The sequence below is a fragment of the Mytilus trossulus genome, chromosome 11, assembly GCF_036588685.1.
Source record: "Mytilus trossulus isolate FHL-02 chromosome 11, PNRI_Mtr1.1.1.hap1, whole genome shotgun sequence".
In the NCBI taxonomy this organism is placed as follows: Eukaryota; Metazoa; Mollusca; class Bivalvia; order Mytilida; family Mytilidae; genus Mytilus; species Mytilus trossulus.
The window spans coordinates 66,708,583-66,728,746 of NC_086383.1; the positions used below are offsets into that span (position 1 = coordinate 66,708,583).

Genomic DNA, 20,164 nt, shown 5'->3' on the forward strand with positions numbered 1-20,164 from the left:
CGCGAGATGTGTGAACATAACATATTTATTTTCAAAACGAAACTTCAACTGATTAATTTATCTATCATCATTCATCTTTGCACTTTTTTCACTGAAGATATAAAACAACTTTATTTTAATAATCAAATTAAAGGCTGAATAGTTCATCAACAATTACCTATATTTGAAATAAATACATTTTTTCTGTACAGGTAAGCAATTTTTTCTAGCTCAAAAATGTCAATAAGTTATTTTTTTAACTTCCATTATCAGAATATCAAAACAGAACAAACTTTATCAGTTAAATACCTATTAAAATAATTCAAGATGAAAGAATGCATCAGGAAATAGGGATCAGTGACCAAACAGGTGATTTTGACCTCTATCATTCTAACCATTAAGGAATTTATTTCTGTTTCCCATACTACAAAACTTGTTAACCAAAGTACATCTAAGTACACTTAGTACACTTGACCTGGCCAACCCCTCAATGACATGTAAACAATATACATGTATATATATATATATATGTATAAGTGTCATGTTTGGTAACAATTAGGACACAAAAATCATATTGTTGAAAATTTTAACATCAAAGGAAATGTCCTTTTAATATCAGTTGGGCCTATAGCTAATCATTGATAACTAAAGTAGTTTCTAGGAAATTTTGATTTGAAGAATTTAGTGACTTAATGAGATCTAGTTCTTTTCCAAAACACATGTGACATTTTTGTGGTGTTGAATGACATCTTAGAAACAATGAAGTATACATTGATAATTTAGAACAAAACAGAATAAATAACTTGCATGATTACATGAAGTTCGTAAAAACTCATCTTATAATAAAATTTGATCAAAATCAAAGCAAACTTTTAAGTTAATCCTCTTTATCTTAGGAGATTATGAGATTTAAAACATCTGGGGAAAATCAGGTCAAATAAACTACTGTCTGCACCAAAACAATCATAAAAACTTATCTAACAGAAGCTCTGGAAGTGCTACTACACCTGGTAATCTTAAAACATTCATCTGATTGGAATTTTCTCATACTTTAAATCCATAAAAAAATATTCAAAGCTACAAAAAAGTATATCCAAAAACACTAATACTGCAAGTTAATTCCACTTATATTGAAAGCTGTTTGGTCACTGATATTTTGTTTATAAGAAACAATCCCTCATTTAGAATCCTCAATTTCCATACAGATCTTTCTGATATAACGAATAAATATTCCAAAACACTCAGTAATTTAGAGAACAATTAAATCCAAATCTGAATTTCAAATACTTATTCTAAATACTTAGATACTTATAAGCAGAAATCATCCAGAAGTCCGAACTAAAATTCCCAGCCAAAAAATCACAGAATTTCACTTGAATTTTTCTCTCCCTAAAACTTAATAAAAGTTGACAAAAAACTCACAAGAAATCGACTACGATATGAGCTTTGGTAAGAGGTTTGTCCAGTGTCATATTTGTAACTATTGTAACCGGTGCCAGAAGGATTATAGTGTGTGGCCGGCATTTTCCCCCATTCTTTGTTGCTGTATATCCCATCAACTCTCATTCTCTACTGAATAGTGCCTCTAGATACTTCCCTCAAAATAAACCAAAAGAGCCAAGGAGTTCAGAATGTCTGAGGAGCAATCAGCATCCAGTATGTTTAGTGTGTAGTATCACTTTACAAAGTCTGACAAACTACTGTAGAACAACACACGTAAAATAGGCTGCTGTGAATGTGTGTGTAATAAATGTGGGGCCTCCCACAGGATATCACCACTTCATTAAATCATCAATGACTCTACCACTCTATTGTGAAATTTATCAGTTAACGAGGCACTCTAGGGAAATGTAGAAATATGATTTTTCAATTACATCAATTTCATGTAATAACATTTAACCGTTTGTTCATATTCCGTTGACCTTTCAACATTATCAAAGTTTAACTGTCAAACATTCAACTATATCAATTATGTAAATGTTAAAACATATCCGCACTTTTAATGATGAAAATCAGTTTATTTTTTTTTTAATATTCCATTTAGAATTTAACTGTTTCTTGGAATCTTCCACAAAAAACGCTTTCAGTTAATAAAACCAGTCTTTTTCTATCTGCATAGTTATAAATGTCTCTATCATCTTTCACTACCCCTGCAATCCTTTCAATCTGCACCCCCTAGGGTCCAAGATACTGTAATTAATTAACTGACCAATCATTAATTACAACCAGATGTTCTTTCCCTCATATTCATCCTGATCAATATGTTTATTTTATCTGTCATCATGTAAACCCTTTATCTACAGTCTTGAGTTAGGAATCACTAGAGCATGATTCTTTTTATAGTTTGTCTTTCTGATTTAATTTTTTTTATCCTGTGGTTTTTTACATTATAACATGTCTTTAGCTCTCAGTTCATCAATTATGTTATTTTTATCAAACTTTCACTATATATATATATATATCACTTGCTTTGCTCCATCATTCATGAATTTATTGTCATTTAGACAAAGCTCTGGAATAACTATATTTAATTTTCAAAATAGGTCTACTTTTCATTTCATCCAACAGTCTGTCCAATACCAATTATGAATTAATTTAACACAAATTCCAGAATTGGAAAAGTTGATATTTTAACACGACTTTAATATTGTCTCTTCTATGTTATTTATCAACAACTCATTATTTTTATTGTTATTAACTTTGTCGAATTATGTTATTGTACCAGATTTGAAAATTAATCCTGTTTTGTTCCAAAGAAATTGTTTTCTGCTTCCCCATTGGAATTAAATAAATATTATTTGCCTCTGTCACAGTATTGTAATAAAAAAATGTACGTTTATCTAAATATTCAAACCAATGCAGGACTCAATCAATCCTACAGTATTGTTAATTCCATGTTTTCCCATTTAAATCTAGACATTTAACATTGCAAAACTGTATTCAGATCTATAATCAATTCCTAATAGATGTTTCTCACTCCTTAACCACTTAACATCAGCATTCGGACATCACAATCCTATACTACACACGGAACACGAAGACGAAACATCACAACATTGAATGTGACAACATGTCTGGATAAATTTTAAAGAAATGATGCTTTTTACTGCACATTCATCCCATAGTAATGGACAAGAACAAAGGACCTTAAAACTTAATCAGAATGTTTTTCTCCGAATAGATCAATATTTGAAGAAATTACCCAATATGCAAAGCAAGCAAGCAAGCGGTAGGAATCATCTCTAAAAAATCAATGTCATTGCAGTTTTAACGTAGCGTAATTAGACCCAAAGTCTTTTTCAGATGTTTGTCTGCAATTTCCTTAATCCATAAATGTATACAAAGATCGTAAATTTAAAAAGCATCATGAACTTTATAGGCCACTGAGGCTTGAATGCGGAACAAAGAAAATGGTTATTTTTTAAAAGTCAAGGGCTCTGATTCATTTATTGATTGGAAAGCTTTGAAAGAATTGTTTGTCATTGTAATCAAATCTTCATTCAATTAGTGACTAACTGATATCAAACGTATTCTATCAAACAAAAGAAATGAACCAACTATTCAAACCTTTCATCAAATCTAAACTCAAAACTTTTTTATTTTTTTTTTCCTTTCACAGTTGACAATCGAATAAAATTAAACTCTCCTGTCAAAGGTACAATTTATTTCCTATATATATATATAATATATATATTCTTATATATTTCTTCAAATTTTCAAAGAATTTGTACTTTCGAAACAATATTATATCAAACAAAATAATGAACCAATTATTCAACCTAAATTCAAAAATATTTCCAATAAGCATGTCAACTCAATTTATACTTTTTTCACATTTTCAAAGAATTTCTAACACAAAAAAATAATGGAAAATCAATTTTTGATCTCGATAGGAACAAAGATAGCTCAGTCCCTTCAGTGAAAATAGTTTAAAATATTCATGAATCAAAATTTTTATGGATTTTAGAATTATAATTGGTATTTCAGTTTTTTTAATTGGTGCTTTTACATATTCAATAAATTAAAAGTCCTTTTATTGAATTAGATATAATGTCAAAATACCAGTAGAGAATTGGCTTGCCCTGTACATGTACATGTATAACAATATTTCAAAATTGATAATATTAATTAAATGTTACATTGTAATTACGGTATAAAAACAATGTATGTTCACACATAACAGTAGAGAATTGGCTTACACTGTACATGTACATGTATAATAAGTACATGTATAATAATATTTCAAAATTGATGATATTAATTATGTTAATTACGGTATAAAAACAATGTATGTTCACACATCTCAACGGTAGTGTAATATTCAGTTATATTTTTACATAATTATGTTAAATAATGTTGTTTTTGAATGGCCCATAATATCATCAATCGTGTAATTGTCCAGAAATTGTTTTTTCAGCATGGTTATAAATTTGATAATGACAACAATTTCTGAAGAATTTATGGATGATGAAAGAATGATATTATCAGACCATCAAAAACAAATCTACATTCATATACTGGTAACAAATAATCATAGCATACTTTTATACCAGAGATCAACTTATAGAACCACATTAAGATTTAACTTAATGTTTTTTTCTTAAATTGTCTCCCCTGCATATATCAATTATTGCCCTTTATTTCAACTGGAACCCCAAGATAAATATATCAGCTGGCTACAACATAATATGGATATACGAAGATGTGGTACAAGTGTCAATGAGACAACTCTCCACAATTTGTTTTTTGGTAAATCAATTGAATCAAATACGTTTATTTGCATGTTAACCCTGTAGTTTCTTAATTACAATGCTTTCTTTTGAGTTCCTTCCCTTTAATTCTCAAATCCCTCTTTGAAAGTCTCAATACTATGTTTTCATCGCAGTAATTTCCCTATGAAAGCCGCAATAATCTTGTTTTCATCCCATTAATACAAAAATTCCCCTTTGAAAGCCTCAATATTCTTGTTTTCGTCCCATTAATTTTAAAATTCCCCTTTAAAGCCTCAATATTCTTGTTTTCGTCCCATTAATTATAAAATTCCCCTTTCAAGCCGCAATATTCTTGTGTTTGTCCCATTAATTCTAAAATTCCCCTTTGTAAGCCTCAATATTTCTGTTTTAACCACTTGATGCAAGGTTCTTAAGCATTTATAATTATGTCAATTGGATATTTCCCTTATATAATGGCCCTGGTTGATTTTTCCTGCCTTTTAATATACATTCATATAACTTACCTGTTCCTGGCATAGCTGGGGAAAAAATGAAAACATAGGACCAGAAATCAAATATCATTTGTCTGCCATTGTCCCAAAGACCCACAAAATTCAAATGAACTTAAAATTGTTAATCAATATGATCATGATGATCATAGTTTTGTTTTTTTTATAAATTTCTAGAAGAATTTTTTTTTTTCTAATTATGATTTTTTTTTAAATTTCTAATAAAAATTATTTTAGATTTCAAATTGTTTAATAAGAAATATATAAAAAGATAGTTCATATTAATTTTTCAGGGTCAATTGGGACGTGAAGCCTACAGAAATATTTCATCTCTGGCCTGGTTTATACTCTTATTGGGGACCTTGATTCAAATCTTAATACATATCAAGGTCCAAAACCTTTACATGAATGGAGATTTTATTAATTTTCGCATTAAAATTTTAATTCTGGAAACAGTCAGTTATGTTGAGTTCCTTATCTATTTTGTTTTTATGTTTCAAAATAATCATATTAATTGTTACCCTAAAAACATAACTAACATGACTGTCTCAATCTATCTACATTATAAAACAAACATGACAAATTCCATTCTTAAGTGCAGATTTTGAACCTTTGATAGAAAAGCAATACTGAAAAGGCCAAAATTGGACTTATTATCTCGAGAACAAAAACTAACCCTGTTGCTGGAAGACGAGGTGAAGGACGATCTCCGTCTGTGACGATAACTTCTACGTCTTCCCTGTCGTCTGGTCCTTATCGGATCTCTGTTGCTGTTTCTATGACTACTGTGTCCCCCACTCTGGTCCCTGTATCTGTTATTGTGGGAAGCCTCATATCTGTTACTACAGCGACCATGACGATCAGGGGTGTGAGATCTGTCTCTGTAATTGTCCACTGAGTCGTCTCTTCTTCGCGGACGACGTCGGTCACTACTGAAAAATATATAAAAAAAATACATAAATATTAATTTTCTTTTATAATGTCAAGTGAGTTTTAAGAAAAGAGACACACAAAAATAACTTTATTTTCATATTATGTTTAGAATCATTTCAATCACCTTTTATAAAGTTAAATGCAATAAAAGATTTAACTAAAAAAAATATTGTTGGACTCGATGAATTTTTCTTTTGATGATGGTGTTTAATTTATAACACATAGATCTCCAGTGCAATCATATACAAGTACATGAATGCCAATTATGAGATTTTTAAGAGGAAATAAGTTCACAGTTTTTTTTCTATCAAAGAAGCTCTACTCATGACCACAGAAAGAATTATAAGGAATTTTATGCATTTCCCCATATGTTATGTATCTCTTATAAATGTACTTGTGATGTACAAAGAAACTTAAACTTGTTGGAAATCAGGATTATCTACCCTTGGACTTTGTGTGCATTTCCCCATATGTTATGTATCTCTTATAAATGTACTTGTGATGTACAAAGAAACTTAAACTTGTTGGAAATCAGGATTATCTACCCTTGGACTTTGTGTGCATTTTCCAATAGGATATGTATCTCTTATAAATGTACTTGTGATGTACAAAGAAACTTAAACCTATTAGAAATGAATTTATGTGCTGTATGCGGAAAGTATTTGAAAGATTGTGCATTAATTTTATAAAGGAGATTTTGTATAAGTTGTAAGTTTTGTATACTATTGCCGTGAACCGGTTTGGCGGTCAGTATAAAAGTAAATTGCATGGTTTTTTTAGTTATCGAGGACTGTGTAGTGACCACATACACGCATATATATGTAGGTAGAAGTTTATTTTCATTTTTTTTTGTATACAAAATATTTGTATTCAAGTTTTATATAGAACGGTATTTAAATGTGTTGTATTTATTTTGTAGATTATTTTGTTGCAGAACAAATTGTCCAAGATTCTGACATCTTGTGTTTTTGATGAGACTTTTATTATTTTAGTTGGATGGACTAAACATGCAGATCAGATACATTTTGTATAAGAAATAAAATTTAAGAGGTGGTCACTGCGCCATTCAGTATCCAAACTTGTGTTTGTTTTATTGTACATGTATTTAGAAAGTAAAGGCTAATGTTGAAGTGTAAATAATTGGATGTGCTCAGTTATTTACACATATGTTCAAAATAGATGGAGCATTTTAGCACATAAATACTTTATCATGTTTATGTTTGGTTAAACAACGTGCATTAAAACATAAATCAGGTTTGTCTACCCTTGGACTTTGTAAGCATTTTCAAATAGGATATATCTGTATCTCTTAAAAATGTACTTGTGATGCACAAAGAAACTTAAAACTTATTGGAAATTAGGGTTATCTACCCTCGGGCTTATCTTTCAGATCAAAAATATATAAAAAAGAAACAAATTTGAACCAAAAGGACAATGAACCATGAAAGGCAACAAAGATTTGAATGTATTGATGATTTTTTTTATCTGTCATGAGTGGGCAGTGCCCTCTGAGACTAATTATAAGATATATTTTGAAGCAATATATCAAGATATGACACAAAAATATATAAATCGGTAACTGACATAAGACAAAGAAAGAAGGAACTTGGTAAAGGGCCATTTGGCATAGATAGATCCAACTTATTCAAAATATATTATTAGACTGTAGAAGATTTAGGACTTGCCGTACAGCACTGAGGGCTTGTCAGTTGTTGAAGAAACATCTAAGGATTGTTAACCACTTTAAAATAATCAAGAGTGGACGAACATGGTTCACATTTTTATTTAGCTGAGGACCACCTCTGGGTATGACATTTTCTCGCTGTAATGAAGACCCATTGGTGACCTTTAGCTGTTATATACTCTTTGGTCTGGTTGCTGTGTCTTTGACATATTCCCCATTTCCATTCTTAATTTTATACTACCGATACATAGATGCCAACCCCTTTTGACACAATCAGTAACAAACTATCAAATTTTCTGTATTTTTGAAAAGTTTTAAGTAATCATTCATTAACTTGCATTTACCAATAAAAAACTGACGAGTGGTTGCAAAATGATGTGCACTAAAATTTGTCTTTCAACATGTTGTCTGTAGTATGTATTCCATTCATTAATTGTTCAGATGTTCTCGACTCGTACATTTTCGTTTTGTCAAGGAGAAGTAGAGAAAGGGGGAAAGCTACTTCATAAAGTGCAGGTTTGCCTCTTCGGAAGTCAGTTAGTTCCCAACAATAGGTTGATCACTCCCGAGAAACCGGAAGCATTATATTGACGTTTTCTAAATACCGGACCAGGACGGAGAAGTAATGGATAAAAATCCGCGTTTTACAAAATTGAACGGCGATGATTGGGAATCCGTAACTATTCAACTTTGACCGTAATAGCCTAGTATTTATCGCAAAATCGGAAAAACTACGGAAAAATCGTAATGGTTGGCATCTATGCCGATATTTAACTTCAAGGGGAAAACCAAACAAAATATGGTTCTATTCCTGCCCCTTACATACTCTAAATTTCTTGCTAGCTGTAACACATTTTGGTTAGCACCAGGGAAGTCCTCACACATTTTGATAAAATAAAAAAAACAAATTAAAAATTTCAGACCATTTCCCTTTCAAATTACAGAATATTTTTCAAAAGTAAAATATATGGTATTAACTATCTACCTGTCAAGTAACAAGGGTAAGTTATTGTAGTTAGTCACTAACTTAGTGTGCATGATGGTTTTAAGGATTTTAAGGAACATATGACAAATAAATAACCATTATTTAAGGGCCAGCTGAAGTCTGTCTCAGGGTGTGGGTTTTCTTCCTATGCTGAAGACCCATTGGTAGCATTGGGCGGTTGTCTGCTTTTTGGTCGGGTTGTTATCTCTTTGACATATATTTCCCGTCTTCATTCTCAATTTTTTTCTTCTTCAAAACTTCCCCAAAGTGATCAATGTGTTTTGATTAGGATCACTGCATCGTGACCTTAGACAAAGACAGTACATCCCACATAGAAATGAATTATTTGTTTACAATGCGTCAGAAAACATAGAAACATCAGGAAACTAACAGAAAAGTCAAAAACAAACATCAACATAAATATCAGTCTAGGAAAATAATAGAAAAGAAAAGAACAAATGTCAACATAACAGATATTCTGCCAAATGAGCACAATGACGACACAACAATGTTTCTTAATGACGACAATCGCATGACAGAACAAATGCATAACTGGCACATGTACAAACACATGTATCTATTTGTAATTAGCATCTATCTTATGAGGTCATAATGATGAAGGTCTTAGGATAGTCAAAATACTTGTGGTTTTGGAGCACTGTAAACAGTCAGTTATCAACAAGAATGTTTCCCCAGTACATGAAAATATCATTTTCTATGTTCAGTGGACTGTGAAAATGGGGTACTATCTCTAATTTGGCATTAAAATTAGAAAGATTATATTATAAGGAACATGATTTATACTAAGGTTCAAATTTTATGCATAATGAAATGTGTGAGTTTTCAAATGTCATACATCTACACAGAAATAGTTTCAAATCTTTAAGCAGATACACAACTCCCATCAACTTTAGCCAATCTAGAGACCTACAGCGTATTTAATTTAGATTTCTTACATTAGACAATTAAAGAACCTTAGTGAGCACGCTCACATACCCCACGTCCCCACATTGTCATTGGAGAAATTAAATAAGTGAAAGAAAAAAAAAATTGTATAAAAAAAATTAATTTCCTGCCAATATGCACATCTAAATAGTGTGTCCTTATTATCTACAACATTTCATGAAATTCTGTTGTGTGGTTTCAGAGGAGTTGAGATGACAAACTGTTGCAGAAGTACATTGAAGCAAATAAGTTCAAAGGGGCACAACTCCTAGAAAAAAAATTGAATCGCAATTTCCCATCAATATGCACAACTACATAGTATGTCCTTATTATCTGAAAAGGTTTCGTGAAATTCTGTTTTGTGGTTTGAGAGGAGTTGCGATGACAAACTGTTGCAGTAGTACATTAAAGTAAATAAGTTCAAAGGGGCATAACTCCTAGAAAAAAAATTGAATCGCAATTTCCCGTCAATATGCACAACTACATAGTATGTCCTTATTATCTGAAAAGGTTTCGTGAAATTCTGTTTTGTGGTTTGAGAGGAGTTGCGATGACAAACTGTTGCAGTAGTACATTAAAGTAAATAAGTTCAAAGGGGCATAACTCCTAGAAAAAAAATTAAATCGCAATTTCCCGTTGATATGCACAACTACATAGTATGTCCTTACTATCTGAAAAGGTTTCGTGAAATTCTGTTGTGTGGTTTGAGAGGAGTTGCGATGACAAGAAACAGGACTGACGGACGGAGAAACGGGTCAAAAACATTATACCCTCCGCAACTCGTTGCGTGGGGTATAAATATGTTATTAATATATATATCATGTACATCATTGTACATGTATATAGAATAATATGGCATTCTTTTGGAAGGAATATAATAAGATCAGATGATAACTATGAATATACATGTATAATATATGTCTACATGTATATATATCATGTACAAATAACATTTACAAGATGAGTCATACAATGAATATTCAGAATGATTCAGTGTCAGAGCTCATTATTTGTTATATTCTGAGGAAAGGGAAGTAACTCTAGTAGTTTTATAGTTACATTTTACATTCTATTGATCTTGTTTATGTTGTCCATAACAATCTGTCTGGGATTGTTTACAATCAACAGAGAACTTTATGATTTGTCCAGAATACGATAAACAATATTGTATACTAAATGTACTTCAGTAAAAATGGGTGACACACTTAACTCTGAAACATATGAACAATCAAAAAAATTTAAACATCCACATACATTTGTAGCCTTGGTAATTTGTCAGTTATGTTAACATAGTAGAGTTGTACATGTCTGCCTTACTTTTTACATATATATTGATTTTTTCTTTCGAGACTGTTAATATGCATTTGATTCCTTTGATCTATATTTATAACAACAGTGACCATGCTGGTGTAATCAACATTCATTTAAACTCAATCGCTGAATTTATTGATTTTTTCTTGCTTAACGTCAATTATAAAATATTTTATGTCTTTTAATATAAGAATGATATCAAACAAGTGAAACTGCATGCTACTTCTCACTGATAATATCAAGTGTTTCTAAATGAGTTACATGCCTAAGCCTTGTTATTACAGCTTAAGCCTTGTTATTACAGCTAAGATTATCCCTTATGAGGGTTGTCTCATTAAATTTCCCTGGTGAATGAAAAATGTAGTAATTCAATTCAAAAATTAATCAAGGCTATGCATTTAGTTTCTGCGCACAGTTTCAAGAGTTCCCTAGAGCCCACTTAAAATAGACAAGGCCAAAACAAAAAACATGTTTGTTTCCCCTCGCCCCGACAGGGTAAACCAGATGCTCCGCAGGGCGTAGCTTTATACGACCGCAGAGGTTGAACCCTGAACGGTTGGGGCAAGTATGGACACAACATTCAAGCTGGATTCCGCTCTAAATTTGGATTGTGATTAAATAGTTGACACAGCATAGGTTTCTGACACAGAATGAATGTATTCAAATGAACTTTTTTGTTTTCTCTTAGAGCAATTCACTATGCTGTTGAATATTAATCCTCTCAAAAAAATGTTTGAAGAAATTTTCTTTTTATTTATGAAATTTTAAATGAGAAAAATTGAACCCAATTTTTTAATCACATCCCCATTTCCCTTATTCCAAAACTAATTTCAATTAAAATATTCTAATGGAGTTTGCAACAATTACTACTCATTTAAATACATCATAAAATATTAAGATGTAAAAAAAACCTCACTGAATGGTAAAGATTATTTAAATTTATCAGTTGGTAGTAAAAAGTGAATATACATTGTATATTGTATATAACAAAGATTTAAGTTGATTCTGTACAAAGAAAGATAACTCCAATTAAAAAAAAATCTTGCAGATATTTCTTGCTTACTATACTGGACAAAGAAAGATAACTCTTTATTAAAAAAATATTAGCTATTTCACAATATTGTGAAATTAGATATTTCTTGCCATTGCACAATACTGTGCAATTGAAAAGACTTGCTATTGCACAATACTTAATATAATAATTTTAGATCCTGATTTTGACCAAAAATCTAAGTACATGTTTAGATTCAGCATATCAAAGAGGCCCAAGAATTTAATTTTTGTTAAAATCAAACTTAGTTTAATTTTGTACCCTTTGCACTTTAATTTAGACCAATTTTAAAACTGGACCAAAAATTAAGAATCTACATACACAGTTAGATTTGGCATATCAAAGAACCCCAATTATTCAATTTTTGATGAAATCAAACAATGTTTAATTTTGGACCTCGATTTGGGCCAACTTGAAAACTGGGCCAATAATCAAAAATCTAAGTACATTTTTAGATTCAGCATAACAAAGTTTAATTTTGGACCCTTTGGGCCCCTTTTTCCTTAACTGTTGGGACCAAAACTCCCAAAATCAATACCAACCTTCCTTTTATAGTCATAAACCTTGTGTTTAAATTTCATAGATTTCTATTTAGGCCAAAAAAAAAAATAGGTGTGTTTCCTGTTGCATGCCCCAAAAAATAAGGGTCGGTAGGTAGGGATTTTTTTTTTTTTTTTTTTACTGGCCTGCTTCGGTTGTTTTTTGTGTATTTTTATAATCAGTTTGTCAATTGTGGCCATTTTCCAGCAAAAACAGAAAAAAATATACCTTGTGCATGAAACAGATGAAAGGCCGGGTGGGGGGTAGATAATGATGAAGGTAGAATTCTGGGACAGACAACATTTATCGAGTATGATGTCATGAATTCTACCCTGAAAGATATTGGACTAAAGTTATAGATTTCAATTGGTATACTCTACCTTCTTGATTTTAATGCTGGGAAGGATCTTCCCCCAGCCATCAACAGTTGAAAAGCGTTCACTGCATGTTATTGATAACACACTTTGACTGATGGCCATAGCAGAAGCCATGCCGTTGTTTGACTTCAATCTGTATCACACAAATGCTTACTGTATTAAAATTGTATTTGAAATCAAACGTTTAAAAGATGCCATTCAAAGGCTATACTAAACAAAAACCGTTTCCGGAAAAAAACGAAAAAAATCCGGATTTTTTTTTTTTTTTTTTTTCCGGGAAAAAAAAGTTAGGGTCGGCGCCAAAAATTTAGGGTCGGTCGGGCGACCGGAAACACACCTATTTTTTTTTTTGGCCTTACTTATACTAACGCTATGGTGCGAAAACCAAGAAAAATGCTTATTTGGGTCCCTTTTTGTCCCTTAATTCCTAAACTGTTGGGACCAAAACTCCCAAAATCAATCCCAACCTTTCTTTTGTGGTCATAAACCTTGTGTCAAAATTTCATAGATTTCTATTTACTTTAACTAAAGTTATTGTGCGAAAACCAAGAATAATGCTTATTTGGGCCCTTTTTTGGCCCCTAATTCCTAAAATGTTGGGACCAAAACTCCCAAAATCAATACCAGCCTTCCTTTTATGGTCATAAACCTTGTATTAAAATTTCATAGATTTCTATTTACTAAAGTTAGAGTGCGAAAACTAAAAGTATTCGGACGACGACGACGACGACGCCAACGTGATAGCAATATACGACGAAAATTTTTTCAAAATTTGCGGTCGTATAAAAATAAGCCCCTGAGTCAAAAAATTATTTGCCCCCAAAAAAATCGATTTTTTTTATTCCCGAAAATAATTCGTTTCCATTCGGGCATTGGTTCCGATATTACCGGAACTCTCTGGAGTTATCTATCAATTTAGCGGTATGTATCAGCGTAAACTGTCTGATTGAAAGATGGGCGAATTAAGTACAAGGACGTGTCAAAGGTGTTACCCATCATGGTGAAGATTATACAGCTTTTCAAAAAGGTCCACATGGAACGATGTGTTGAACAATTAAACTACAGATGATGGTCACAACATAGATAAATTCACTGAGATGAAGTGACAGTTTCTGTGTCTGATGAGATGACTAACGACTAAGGCCAAAATAAATAATAGGTTTGTTTGTCCAAACGCTACCTACCCAGAAAAAAGCTGCCTCCTCAAATTCTTTTATTGTCCTGATATGAAGAAGTTTTTTTTTAATCAAATAGATATGAAGACTAATCAACATCTGATACTTCAATTTCTGTTTTTGAAAAAAAAAAAAAAAATGCCTACCTACTTACCCACTGTCTCAACCTTTGGGAAGGGTTTGGGCAAACCAAATTTTTTTTAAGTGTGGCCTACTAGTAATGCACAAAATGCATTTGACGTCCTAATGATAAAAGCTAAACTCAGGCAAACTCGAAAGTGCCTTCCAAACTTGATGAAACAGCACCAAGATTTACTTGTAAGTATGTTAAAATTATTTAAGGTAAGAATTTTCTTTATTTTCTTGAACTGTTGAAGGCTTGAGATGGTGTATGGTTCATGTCATTATTAATTAACCTGCCCCACACCAACTCAATTTCTATCTACATCCCAAACTTTTGGCCTGGAAAATGGTGTGGGAGGGGCTAAAATGGTAACTTCCTAGGCGAAATGCTGCCTTAATTTTTTACAGGTATGGACTTTGTCATTATTTATACCCCTCCACACGTAGTGGTGGGGTATTATGTGATACCCTCTACCCTCCTCAAATTTTTAAATGCCTGGTCTGTTTAAAAAGAGTAGACCCGATGGAGGGGAAACAGTTATTCTTTTAAATGTGGCCCAAATCATAAAATTATCTGTAATAATACATGCAAGATATGTTTTGCAATAACACAAGCAAGATATCTTTTGTAATAACACATGCAAAATATGTTCTGTAATAACCGTATAGAATTACATCCCTGACTGATCAGTAATATATTGTTATAAATCTATTTACCTTCTTGATCTTCTTTCATAATAATCATTTCTTCGTCTTTTGCTTCTGCCATCATAAGATGTTGACCTACTGTGTGAACGTCTGTTGTATGCTCTAGGCATCTGTAAAGAAAATTAATCAGATGTTAACTGAAAGCAGTACAGTCTTCACTATGAACTCTTAAATCTACAGGCCCTGAGGTCAATTTTTGAAATTTTATAGTTAGATTATGTTGGCCTGTAGATATGATTTTTACGGACTGGGAGGAATTTTACCAGCCTGAGCTGACACTCAGCGCAAAAACTGCTAGCATGGAAAAGTCTTGCCAAAAAATGACACTTAACAAAGTACATGATGTACAAATGTGAGTGGGCAAACAGTTGTCCACTGACAAGTTGGGAGATTCACCTTTTTCTATGACAGAGGGACAAAACTCTAGAAAGGTAAAAGTGAGGTGATAATGTTCAAACATAATCTGTGTTTTAAGGTACCTTTTAAATATTGTGCATAAGTTCAGTTTTGGTTTTGGGACTGATTAATATATTTTGATGTCTGTGAAAATTTCAGGGTTAAATGTTTACTCTCATTCTGAAGTATGTTCAACTGCTATACTAGTCTGAGATTACTCTGATGTCCAATGGCTGTATCACCAGACAAGCTATGACCATGGGACGTCAGAGCACGTCCCATATCAAAAAGTGGATATTTGCCAGGGATGATTCTACTATATAGTTTAGGGCCGCTTAACGACCCTAAAATCGGCCAGCGGCCCCAAAATAATTAATGTGAATTGAAATTCCCAATTCAGAAGAAAAAATTCGTAAGGGTTCCGCGGAACCCAGAGTCTCGCCTACTTTTGCTGTAACTCCCAGGCTCAACAAAAATGAGGAAAACAATCAATACTACTGATACTATCTTTTGATTGTAAGATGCTTCTGTCCAAGTTTGGTATACATTTCAGGATAGTTTATGAATCGAATAAATGTTTTAAAAACTTAAAGTGCAGACTGTATTTTATGTTAACTGGATTTATTTTTTTACAAAATTTACTTCTGGATACTATCTTATGATCATAAACAAGCTTCTGTCCAAGTTTGGTACAAACCCATGACAGTTAAAGAAAGTTATTAAAATTTTAAAAACTTTAACCACAGAGTGAATATTATGTTTCCCCGCAGAAAAAACTAAGTCCATTTATAAGCAAAAAACAGAAAAAAAGGAATTTTATTTTTGCAAAATTTACTTCTGGATACTATCTTATGATCATAAACAAGCTTCTGTCCAAGTTTGGTACAAACCCATGATAGTAAAAGAAAGTTATTAAAATTTTAAAAACTTTAACCACAGAGTGAATGTAATGTTTCCCCGCAGAAAAAACTAAGTCCATTTATAAGTAAAAAACAGAAAAAATGGAATTTTATTTTTGCAAAATTTACTTCTGGATACTATCTTATGATCATAAACAAGCTTCTGTCCAAGTTTGGTAGAAATCCAGTATAGTTTAAGAAAGATATTCAAATTTTAAAAACTTTAACCACAGAGTGAAAATTTGTGGACGCCGCCGACACCGACGGAATGTAGGATCGCTTAGTCAAGCTTTTTCGACTAAAGTCGAAGGCTCGACAAAAAACCAAAAAACAATAGTTTCGGAAATGTTTCCGTCACTGATTTAGGCAACTATGATTTTTCATAGTTTGTCGTCTAAGCGTTTTAAAATCTGGATGAGAATAATGTCAATGTTCACGTTTTATTAACAACGATTTAATTATGTCAACATGTGGTAAACGATTTTGCAGCTGGATTCAATTGATGGAAATGTAAAAGTAGTATTTGACTCGTAAAAGTAGATCTCCCGGCCGATAAAAAGATGCTTTTTGTCAAAATGAGCCCCATTGAAGCAGACCTCAGCAGAGAGCAAAATTCCAATTAAGATACTAGTATAACATTGATGAATAAATCTAAATGGGTGCCGATCTCGTAAAAGCAGATCGCCCAGCAGAGCGGGTTATATAATATGATGAAATTTTTTTTTTTAAAAGTAATTAATTTATATTTTGTCAGGCTCTATTTCCTCAAAAGACAAACGTTTGAGAGTTTTTGAAAATACATGTGGATGATAGATCATTCATGAAATGAATGTCAACATCATGGAACTTTTTCAAAAGTTGTGAAGTCTGAAGATGATCCAAAATGTAATAATATTTAAACACAATGGTTCAATGCTTTAATTTCCTGTTTCTTAGGGTAACACCTAAAGTAAAACTATACAACCTTCTACATACTAAACAGAAAGCAAAAATTACAAAAAAAAATCTTGTCCAATAAGTACTTGAACTTTTGTAATTGCTTTTCGAATTCTACAATTGACCAGTTAAATTTGAAATCCATTTGAATCAAGGTAAATTTATAAAGATGACCTGCTGTTGAAAAAATTACCCAATGGATGATTTTTTCATTGGTTTATGTTAGCTGTTATATATGTAAAAGGCCCAGTATAATACCATAGCTAAGAGAAGATAGTGCATCATGTGCAATGATCTTCATGTAACAACTTCCCTGGTCTCAATCCAATGAAACTGTCAGGCGACCTAGTAAGCATATACCGGTATATCATAATCAGTAGCCTGTCCAGGATTATTCAAAATGTTACAACTTATTACAGCAGTCTACAGGTGAAACCTTAAATACATTTTCCTTTTTTACAGGAATAGAATGTTATTTCGTCTTAGATTTTAGGCATAAAAAATTCCCTATTAGGATGAAAATTCCCAATTTAATGGTCAAGGGACCCATTCAAAAACACCTGGAATCATCCCTGTTTGCCCATCCAAAATAGATGTGCTGCTTCGTCGCTTCTGGTGCCGACTGGCGGCCTTGAAATTATATAAATCGGACTTCAATCTGTTAATTTTTCACATTTAGTTTCTGCGCAGTCTCAAAAGTTCCCTAGAGCCCACTATAAATTAAATAATTTTATAAATAACAAACATATGTTATTACAGATTAAGAAAATTTAAGGAATAAAGAGTAGCTGTAGACAACTCATGAAAGTAACTGTAATAACACACGCAAGTTATTTTCAGTAATAACCCTAAAGAGTTATAACTTTGACTGATAAATGAAGAGATAAATGAACTAGAGGCTCTCAAGAGCCTGTATCGCTCACCTGAAACAACCTGGGTTTTAGAATTCATAAAAAAAAAGATAAAATTTGGCTTCAAATTAACAACACTTGGCCAGAACCTCAAAAGGAAAGGAACATTTATGCTATGTTCGGTTTCATTCAATTCAGTGGTTCTCTTAAAGAAGAAATTTGTATGTACTTCCCATAGGGTCCTATGTTAAACTAAGTCCCCCCTATGGAGACCATCTAGGAAGTTGGATTGGCGACAAAGTAACAAAACTTGGTCGGCATCTCATTAGGAACATTCATGTTATGTTTGGTTTCTATCCATTCATTGGTTCTCTAAAAGAAAACATTTATATGTATTTCCCTTATGGCCCTATGTTAAACTAAGTCCCCCGCTGGCGGCAAATCTTGGATGATGGATCGGCTACAAAGTAACAACACTTGGTCAGCACATCATAAGGAACATTCATGCCATGTTTGGTTCCATTCCATTCAGTGGTTCTCTAGAAGAAGTTCAAAATGTAAATTGTTAACGACGACAGACGCCAAGTGGTGAGAAATGCTCACTTGGCCCTTCAGGCCCTTCCAGATTGATGCCGATTTATATAATTTCAAGGCCTCCAGTCGGCACCAGAAGCGACGAAGCAGTGCATCTATTTTGGGTGGGCAAATAACTACTTTCTTCGTCTTCTTCCAGGTAAGAAACTAAATACAAATTTTGAATGTATGAGGTCCCACGAAAACTAACACTTTTTGATATGGGACCAGCTCTGATGTCCCATGGCCCCAGCTTGTCTGGCAAAACAGCTGTTTTGTTTTCAGAGAAAATATCTACAACAATGTCTGACCAAAATGTCAAACAGAAGACAACACTGCCACTGGCAAAATTATTAAAACTTTAATTACTTGTAAAGATAACCAGCCTCTACTTCTGAATTCAATGCACTATATTTATATTGAGCCATGCCAATTTTTGGCTGCATGGTTGAAACGTATGGATGTACATGTACACGTAGCTTGTTACTCCGGTGTCTGCGTGTATTCTATTTCATTATTTCGAGTTACCCAAATTATGTTTTATTCATGGTTCTTTTTTATTTGCAGGATTAAAAAAGTACCAATATCATCTAACAAAGTTCATTTCTACACCTATAATTTGTATTGTGTGATGTCAACCGTATCACGGTTAATTAGTAGACTAACGGAGATCAAACTGTCATGATTATCGTTGAAAATGGCGGACGCTCCTTTATTTACAAACTATTTTTCAATGAAAAACAGCTATGTCAGAAGTTTATTTATTATCGGTCAATGTAAATTTGTTGATTGAGGTTTTAATGACATAACTTACTTCTGCTGATGGGTTTTTTACTCGATTTTCCCACAAAAAATCTAAATTAAATGTACTGGCACACTTCGACACAAATGAGGTTATTGCATCCATTAGTTGTCACACCACATTGGATTGGTCAAAATTTAAACCAATCAAGGTTGTGTATTTTTAATAGCATGATAGGAACGTCTTCTTCTAGAATCACTTTTAACATAATTAAAAGCCATTGATGATTATACAACGCACAAACAAAACTTTACAATAGATACAGGTTATAAAGAAAAATTAAAACGGGCACCATAAGAAAAATCTAAGAAATTTTGCAGTCTGTTGGGAATTAGTATCTTATGATTTTTGCAAACAATTTTCTGGTGAAATCGACCCCTAAAGTAAAAAGTCAAATCGGCACCAGGTCATATAGGCATCCGAAAATATTTTATATATAAATAAAAAATAATTCGATTTAATAGTCCGTTTGCCAATTCCCGTAATTGACCCTACAATTCAAGATCCCTTTTTAGCTGTCTCCTTATGAGGGACATTAATTTTTATTTACAATGGAGAGCTAGCAGAAAGAGCAACTTTACATGTGCGTTATATATATAATGTCAGTAACTTTTAAGGGCATACGATACAGTTTTGGTCCTGTATTTACAAGTTCGTGAAAATTTGCATATAGGC

At 32.3% G+C, this 20,164-nt stretch overlaps 1 protein-coding gene across 3 annotated transcripts in view; it reads right to left on the minus strand.

Moving 5' to 3' along the window:
• Window positions 1-19,623, minus strand: part of LOC134691447 (probable serine/threonine-protein kinase yakA) — a 48,995-nt gene extending 29,372 nt beyond the window's left edge. For 2 of the 3 annotated variants that reach the window (XM_063551980.1, XM_063551981.1), the window contains exons 1-3: window positions 19,502-19,623; window positions 15,042-15,142; window positions 5,877-6,132 (exon numbers count right to left, since the gene is read on the minus strand). In XM_063551980.1, coding sequence (XP_063408050.1) covers window positions 5,877-6,132; window positions 15,042-15,142; window positions 19,502-19,594 — 450 coding nt within the window. In that variant the 5' untranslated portion in view covers window positions 19,595-19,623. Of the gene's footprint in view, window positions 1-1,401; window positions 3,610-5,876; window positions 6,133-15,041; window positions 15,143-19,501 lie in introns of those variants that run through there. The other variant, XM_063551982.1, reaches the window with a different exon arrangement.
• Window positions 19,624-20,164: the final 541 nt, after the last annotated feature.